The 8,470-nt window shown below is 43.6% G+C and overlaps 1 protein-coding gene and 1 long non-coding RNA gene across 2 annotated transcripts; both read left to right on the forward strand.

Moving 5' to 3' along the window:
• The first annotated feature begins 746 nt into the window (after positions 1-746).
• Positions 747-4,357, forward strand: LOC147626941 (rab GTPase-activating protein 22-like). The gene is made up of 5 exons (XM_086815497.1): positions 747-1,094; positions 1,589-1,715; positions 1,928-1,977; positions 2,159-2,212; positions 2,410-4,357. The coding sequence occupies exons 1-5, from the start codon at positions 886-888 to the stop codon at positions 3,524-3,526; spliced, it is 1,557 nt and encodes a 518-aa protein (XP_086671623.1). The 5' UTR covers positions 747-885; the 3' UTR covers positions 3,527-4,357.
• Positions 4,358-5,869: 1,512 nt separating this feature from the next.
• On the forward strand, positions 5,870-8,265 carry LOC147626942 (uncharacterized). Its single transcript, XR_015268429.1, has 2 exons — positions 5,870-5,950; positions 6,049-8,265. It is a non-coding gene; the product is annotated as an uncharacterized LOC147626942 (long non-coding RNA).
• The last annotated feature ends 205 nt before the right edge of the window (positions 8,266-8,470 follow it).

The following is an 8,470-nucleotide window of genomic DNA, read 5'->3' on the forward strand; positions in this document are numbered from 1 at the left end:
CACAAGATAGTAGAGCATATCATAGCCTTCACATTGATGTATGGAGGAATACTTAGTCCCTTGAGTCACTTAATGGTATGACACTAGGTTTACTACAGAAGTGAGTATATAAGACAATACTCTACATTATCTAGTTGTAGAAGTGCATGGATTTACTAATAAGAAATGTATGGAGGAATACTTAAGTCCCTCGAGTCACTTAAAGGTTTCACACTAGGTTTATTACATAAGTGAGTACATAAGACAATACTCTACATTATCTAGTTGTAGAAGTGCATGGATTCAATAGGACCTCCTTCCCCATCTTTATGTGAAGTCTCTATCTTTGATAATTTATAAAAATCTTAATCTCATTGATTAGTGATTAACACTCTACTAGCTGTATTGTTTTGAACGCATAAGTAAATATCAATTTTGAGTAGAGATTCACACTAGAGCTAGGGCACAAACCTTATATTTTTTCAATTTGATCATCGTGAATCAATAACATCATCAAAAACCCTAATCTGGGAGCCAGACATCAAGAGTTGGACAAGAAATAGGCTCCGAACTGTGGAGCAATTTTAACCAGCCGAATTTAATCCAAATTAGATCATACATAATGAGAAGGGAGAGGATATTATCGTTGAGTTATCAAGATCTAAATATTGATACCATTTGCCATCTATATGCCATTGATAGTTAAGATCACGGTTAAGCATAATGAAGGGTTAATTATGTGGTGTAAAGGTACCCCTTTTGTCATATGCCATGTGGTGTGAGCTTTCATGGAGGCATTTTCCTCCCCCCCTCTTTCATTTTCATCTTCTTCATCTTTTTGCATCTGCACATGGCATCACCACCGCCATCGCTGCTGCAGAAACCCTAACCCTGTAAACCCCTGTTATGTTCGAGCAGGAATTCTTTGTGGGGGCCGTGGCCGCACTCCATGAAGCTTTTGCCTTCCTACAGCATGCGGCGATGTCCTCCTCCTCCTTTAACGCCCTGCGTGACCACTCCCAAGACACTTCTGTTGCAGTCGGGGTCGCTATAACGGCAGTTGCAGGGGTAGCTGTAGCTGCAGCGGTGGGAGGAACCCTTCTTTACAGCCGCAGGTAAGTGACGATCTCTGTCTTTCTTCATATAGCAGACAGAGATCGCTTCTAATTACGGTTTTCCCGTATTTCTGCCCTGCGTTTCTTCACATTGCAACCAGTGATCGCTAAATGCTAGGGTTTTGTTATCTTGTCTGCAGTTATTTCTGCAAGACAGTGATCCATTTTAGTGTTCAATTTTTTATTTGCAGTGCGTTTTCTGCCCATTGTGAAGAGTGATCGATGCTAGTTAGTCAGTCTTTCTTCACATCGCCCTTTGAATTAGGGTTTCGTTCATCTTGTCTGCAGTTATTGCTGTTTATTTACCTTGTCTACAGTGTTTTTCAGCACTTTATCCTCTGTTACGGTCGGACTGCGACTTCCATACCAGTGCTACATTTCTTTTGCGTGTTCCATAGCCATGCGGGATTCCTTTTCGAAGAGTCTTTGTCAAAAAGATAAGGTCAAACGGTTGAAGTGCGTGGTTTTTATTGATTTTTATCTTTGTATTTCAGATCGCCTTTCAAGCGAAGGAAACGGAAAAGAAGTCCGCTCACACAGAAGCAATGGCGTGATGCCTTCGACTCAGAATCCGGTCGCCTTGTTAATCACCACAAAGTTCTGAAGAAAATCCGTTTTGGAGTACGTGTATTTACCTATCTTCATATATGCTTTATTCACTTTGCATTGTAGTTTAGTATACGTCTAATATTCAGATTGAAATGAAGTCCCAATGCTATGTATGGTGTATGAAGTCCACTTGCATACTGCTTGCTGTCTTTTATGATACAAGCTTTGAGGTTTATTTTGTTGCATACATGTGCTGGTTTATGTGCGCTGTGCGCGGTCTACAGGGCATTGATCCCAGCATTAGGGCAGAAGTATGGCTCTTCCTCTTAGGCTTGTGAGTTTTTCCCTGCTCAAACGCCTTTCACTGATCAATTCTTAAAGTTTCCTTTGCCAAGAATGCAAGGCAATTCATTTATTCTTTGAGCCTTTGAATTGGGGAAAGCTTTTTCCTGCAATGGCTTCATCTCAGTATCCTAAAGCTGGAAGTTTTACCTTCTGTTTTAACTGTTTCACAGTTATGAACTGGACAGCACACGAGAGGAACGAGAAGCTGAAAAATGTCGCAAAAGGTACCTCTTTTCAGAGAAAATTGACTTTGCCCATTGAATCTTAGGGGATTCTTCTTAATCTCAGTTCGTGTTTTCTTCTATAGTGTTGCTAAGTGGGTGCCATGTTGTGGAGTAACATGTCATCCATGGTGCCTATGTGTTTACAGAATCTTATAGTGTTGATTGTTTTGACAGAGAAGTGTTGATTGTTTTGACAGAGAAGTGTACAGAGATCTGAAAATTCAATGTAACATTCTTAGGGAGAACATTTTTGAAGAGTCATCTGAGGGTGATGGAAGAGTTGGAAACACCGAGACAGGTTCTGAAGGCTCAAGTTCTCCTTCAATGGAAAGGCAGAAGAAGTCTGCAAGGAAGGCAGCTTTAGCTACAGACAATGCTGCTTCTGCAGGTGACAGCAGTGAAGAGAATACAGAAGATGATTGTAAAGAAGAGCTTGCAAAATTGGAAAGTACACCTGCATCGAGCAAGGTAGAAAGTGCAGACCTCATAGAGGGCTGTTTAAAAGCAACAGAGGATTTCATCACCTGGCAGCGTATCATTCGGTTGGATGCAGTCCGAATGAATGCAGAATGGGTTCCTTACTCTCCAACTCAAGCTAATGTGACTGAGGAGGTGGCATGGGAACTTGCCATGAGTGTTGGGCTGAAAGATGATGAACATTTAGAACCCTGCAGGCAGCATCATGCTGCTCGTCTTGTAGGCATACTAGAGGCTTACGCCCTGTATGATCCCGAGACAGGGTACTGTCAAGGGATGAGTGACCTTCTCTCTCCCTTTGTGGCCCTTCTTGATGAAGACTATGAGGCCTTTTGGTGCTTTGCCCAATTCATGAATACAGCTCGTCACAACTTTCGACTGGATGAAGCTGGCATCCGTCGGCAGCTCAGTAAAATATCAAGTATCTTTAAAGCAGGTGATCCTCATCTATACTCTCACCTTGAGAGCATACATGCCCAAGAGTGCTACTTTGTTTACCGAATGATAGTAGTACTACTAAGAAGAGAGCTCACCTTTGAGCAGACAATTTCATTGTGGGAGGTTATTTGGGCTGAGAAAAGAGCCACAGGAATCAGCCAGACTAAGACTACTACTTGGCGAAAAACCAGGAGGAAGTCTTTCTTGACAGACGATTTGATCTTGTTTGTTATAGCAGCAGCAGTCCGCCAGAGGAGAAAAATAATCATTGAGAAATGCAAAGGAATGGATGAAATACTTAGGGAGTGCAATAGCATGGCAGGTCATCTGGATGTGTGGACACTCTTAGATGATGCACGTGAACTGGTGTCTGCTGTGCATGGTCGGATTCCAGATTAATACTGTTGATCTCTGAAGGTCAGAAGATAGGTGCCTGCTGTAAGCGGACATTTTTTACCAGCTATCTTTTACACTGGCAGGATTGTTGAGGTTGCGGTTTATGGGGTCCTTATCTGCAACCCTGGACAGAGATTGTACTCATCATGACCTTATATCATACTTATGGTCAAGCGGTTGTTTAAGAGGCGGCTTGGAGATGAACAAGCATTTTCTATAGTTGGGAGTGAACTTTGTGGATTAATCAACCTGGAGAGCCTTCAGTCTCTGTGAGAAATGCTTATCAGAGTGCCTGGACATGGTCAGAATGCATTGGATAAAATGGTATGATTTGAGAGCATAAAAGCCGTGCTCTTTTTTAAGTTTTTATTCATGCCCTGATTGGTCGTTTGGACAATTACTGCTTTGCTTTAGATGCAAGTGGGTTGGAAGGGAATAAGGAGCATGATGTTTTGGGTGTATGCCACAATTCATGTGATCTCACTCCTACATCAAACCTTGATTCAAGAATCTTCCCAAGTGATAGACAAGAGCTGGGTGGAAGCTTAAAGGAAAAGGGAATCTATAGCGGCATTGCCAGCAGATAGCTTTTGCAGCTGGTAGTAGCTTAGTGACTTCTTTGTGTGATTAAGAGAGGATCTATTGGCAGCTGGGGTTTCAGCCCACCATTGGTGGGGTGTGATTGAAGGTGATCTGGTTTTTTTTTTTCCTGTGGTGGTAGATTGTTGGCAGGTAGTGATCTACGGATATCACTATACATTAGCATTCGGACAGGGGTTCCTTGTTCCATATTTTTCACCTATAATAAAGACCTTAGGTCCATTTACGATCGAAGCATTTAGTATGGTGAAGGCACTTTGTTAGCACCTTTCTGGCCCATTTGCACAAATTTTTACTACCCACCTTATTGTTGAATTCTGATGTCCAACAGTATCCCAGTGTTCAACTGTCCATCCGGGCCTGTGTGGACGTATCGGCTGCCCATATGGCTGACCTAGGCAGCCCATAGTGAGGTGTGCCACATGTTTTGTCCTTGTCCTTATACTACTAGGGTTATGAATTTTTTGAAGAGCCTGTGAGCTAGCTGTCGTGCATGCAAGAATAATCAGGAGAAAGAATCAGTCTGGCATCCTTTTATTCATGCCCACAACAGAATGGGGAGGCAGCCATAGAGATGAAGCAACCTTGAAGGGTAGTAACAGGAAACGGCTGTTTCCTAGCGAAAAGTTACGGAAACTCCTTTTCTTCAGAGCTTCCATTTCCCATTTCATAAAATTACCTGAGAATTTTCCCACAGTTTTTCTGCGGTAAGTTGTGATTTTCCCCAATTTTCTTTGTTATCTCTATTAGATTGTGAACGATCCCAGGTTTCTCCTCTATTTCTCTCAAGTTTTTTCATTATTTCTATCTACATCTACTATAAAATGTTATTTCCTACCCGTTTCTGTTGCGGAGACACCATCCGTTTCTGTTGCATGAAACTATGCTTTAAATACCACATTGGTCTGAACCAGTATTTGCTAACTAATACAAAGTCTTTAATACAAACTGCAAAAGTGAAGCTGTCTTCCAATTCACAACAAATCAGCCTCCAAAATCGTGGTTTTAGCGCACCTCACTTGGCAGTAGACTCAGCTTGGGAGAATATAATATTGGGAGCTTGACAGCGTGGCAGATTGGGAGGGGCATACAGAGTACTCTTTCTGTCATCTGGTTTGGTAGTACATATGCTCTCCTATGGTTGGAGAGGAATCCAAGGCACGTCTAGGTTAGCAGAGGTCAAATGAAATGGTTTTAGAGTTTTGTCACATCCCTAATTGAGCCTCGGGCCAGCGTTAAATCCCGGAGTTATGGGGATGTGCTAACCCAAAGGGTAGGGTCAGGGCTTAGCTGGGCGTATGGGCTGATAAGACTTGTAAGGGCAAAGGGCTAGCAAGGATGAGGTTTAGAGTCAATACAAAGCTAACTAGAGGCTAATTATGGCTAAAGGTTTAATAAAAAAGTAGTGGTCCAAATATAGCCAGGTTATGTAGTATTACCATGTAAGTGAGTTTGGGCTCACTTATGAGGATTATGAGGTATCCACATGTAATAAAAAAGTAGTGGTTGAAATATAGCCAGGTTATGTAGTATTACCATGTAAGTGAGTTTGGGCTCACTTATGAGGATTATGAGGTATCCACATGGTAGAGGGAGGTCTACCAAGGCAAGTAGGACCTTAGGGCCAGAGTAGTTGTAGGCCAGTAGTTGGGGGGGGGGGGGGGTTGGGTATGGGATGCTAGGGCATATTGTCGGGGCTTGGCTGACACACGGCAATCTGACCTTTGGCTTCTGGTGGTTTTGGAAGGTAGCCTTTGGCTGCGAGGAGAGCGCGATCATCGGATTCAAATTCGACGCAGGTTGTCTAACCCTTACAGGGTTTTTGAGGTATGTGGTCTTAACATTGGTATCAAAGCTAGACTTGCTGGCACAAAGCTTGAGGAACAAGAGGAAAGAAATTCATTGCCAAAATCTTTTGGATTCAGGCCAAGGAGCTGCATTTAAGTCTTCCAAGGTTTGAGGTATGGGACACCAAGGACGGAAGATGGTGAAAGGAGAAGATGACATGGTTGGATATGTGGGAGCAGTGTTTGCACTGCACTGCGGCTTATCCATGTTGAAGTATTGAAGGGACACCTGTAGGTTGGTGCTTCTTGCGTCTAGAGATGCGCGTGAAAGTACGAGTCCTCTGGGAGTTGGGTCACAATCTCGTGAGGTGTGCTTTTACTGTCCAGGTGGCGATATATAGGTGGTCGGAATGTTCTTACTAGTGAGCTGAGTTTGATGCGCATCTTCTATGGAAGGGCATGTGAGGTTTGACACTCCAATCCATAAGGACCTTTCTTTCCACCAGGTTGTAGGACATCTGAGCCAGACCTAAACAGGGTGGCCAGCCTACTTGGGAGGCTCATAGGTGAAAATTAGAATCCAGGTAAGCACCATTTAGAAGGCCAAGGAGCCGTTTGGACATCCCTAGACCATGTGCCCAAGCGTGGAGCCAGGTGACAGAGTTGGCCACAGTTGGAAGCCAGCCGACCAACCCTAAAAGGAAACTATAAATAAGCAGTTGAGAGGTCAGATGAGAGCATCCCACGCCAGATTTGCAGGGCCCGTTCCTCATGGCAACTAGGGAGAGTTAAGGATTAACAGCTGGAGTTCCGAGAAGCAAGATTCAACCCAAGAATATCAGAGCACTAACCTTTTTCAGATATTGCAAGAACACACTTAGGATAGAGTCAGGATATAAGCTCAGATCCAAGATTATTTCTGTATATAATCATCTTCTGGCAATGTACAATAGATTAGGTCAACTTACCTCCTCTTGTGTATGTGCAATAGTTTGAGTGATTAGTGTTAATTAGGGCTTAATCAGAGTTTAATAGTGCTAGGTTTGCTGAGGGAGTTGCAACAAGATTTGTGTTTTCCATCTTACAGGTCGCTCAGAGTTTTGTGCAACAAGTCATCCATTAGTTTTGCATAGGTGCTAGGGTCTGCATCTAGGTCCGGCAGTCAGCAAGCTTGTGGGTCTTTCTTCTCTCTTTAGAGGAGCAAGATCTGCGTTTTCCTTCAAGGTGCTGTCCAGTGTCAAAATCAGCTAAGAATCAAGCAGTAGAAGAAGGTTTTCAGGAGGGAGAGCAAGCTGAGTTGGTTGCTGGAACTGAACGCAGCCAAGGCAGTCCATCTTAGCCCTCCTTGTGTTCCATGGAGGGTTGAACTCGACTGAGCGTGCCTTTGCATCAGCCAGCTAGCAAGGCTGCAGTTCCTTCATGGATAGCCTGGAAAATCTTTTACTTTGGGAACAAATTTTCGTGAATCAGATCACCAGGGACAGCCAACACAGGAAGAAGTTCGAGAGCAAGTTGGCAGAGATGAGTGAGAGATCTGAGCACAAGGTGTCATGTTGACAACCGCGGAGCCTGAGGACCACTTGCCTTAGGTTGAAACTGAACTGGGTGTGTGTGTGCGTGTCTTCTGAAAGTACTGGAGAATTTCTAGGATTAGACATGGCTCGGGAGACAATTTCCTTTAAAGTATTGAGTATAGACCGTTGAAGGATCCTGAGGAATTGCCGAAGTCGGTGGCTGTAGAGTCAAGGTAAGCATAGGATCTCATCTCAAAGGACCAGCAGAACCAAAGTTTGTGCCTTCCCCAACACTAGAGAGTCATTTGATTCTAGTGTTGAGCTTTTTGTCAGGAGGTGGAAAAAGTGAATAAATTGTGCCTACAATTGGACCTGATTGGGCGTTGAGCAAAAGTGCATCATACGCTCGAGAGCTCCAAGCTTAGGAGGGGATGTCATGTGCGTCATGCAAAGAGACGCCACATGGACATGGCTAGAGGTCGGATAGAGGAACTATCCAGAAGGCCTACAACTTGTCTGGACATCCCCAGGCCAGGTGCCTAAGTGTGGAGCCTGTTGATACAGTTGGGACAGTTGGCAGCCAGCAGACCACCAAACCTCGATCACCTGACCAGCCCTAAAATAGGCGGCATCCTATAGATCTGCAGTGCTAGTACCCTGGCAGCAAGGGTGAGTTTAGGATCAGCAGTATAGGAGAAGGAATATTCAGCCTGGGAACTTCCCAAACAGTATACCTTTTTGAGATGTTGCATCAACACACAGGATAGGAGTCATGATCCGAGAGTAGATCCAAGATTATCATTGTAATCATCTTTTGGTAATATACAGTAGATTAGGTCAATTTGCCTTCTCTTGTGTATTTGCAGGTGTGTGAATCATTACTACTAGTGGGATCACTTGGCATCACCACATTCTGATTGGCTCTTCCCACTGTGATAATTATTTTCTAGTCATCCATGTTCTGTGGTCAACTTTTGAATTTTGTGTGCTATGTTATACTCTTCTTTTTTGAAATTTATGGGAAGCACTGTCTTGAAGCTTCTGTT

The sequence above is a fragment of the Cibotium barometz genome, chromosome 21 (genome assembly GCF_041138505.1).
Source record: "Cibotium barometz isolate CiBa-2024 chromosome 21, ASM4113850v1, whole genome shotgun sequence".
Taxonomy (NCBI): domain Eukaryota; kingdom Viridiplantae; phylum Streptophyta; class Polypodiopsida; order Cyatheales; family Cibotiaceae; genus Cibotium; species Cibotium barometz.

Bases quoted from the DNA above. Each gene is read 5' to 3' on its own strand.
- LOC147626941 (XM_086815497.1), top strand. From the start codon at position 886: ATGTTCGAGCAGGAATTCTTTGTGGGGGCCGTGGCCGCACTCCATGAA. The intron at 1,095-1,588 runs GTAAGTGACGAT...TTTGTATTTCAG, and splicing joins ACCCTTCTTTACAGCCGCAG to ATCGCCTTTCAAGCGAAGGA. The intron at 2,213-2,409 runs GTACCTCTTTTC...TTGTTTTGACAG, and splicing joins GCTGAAAAATGTCGCAAAAG to AGAAGTGTACAGAGATCTGA.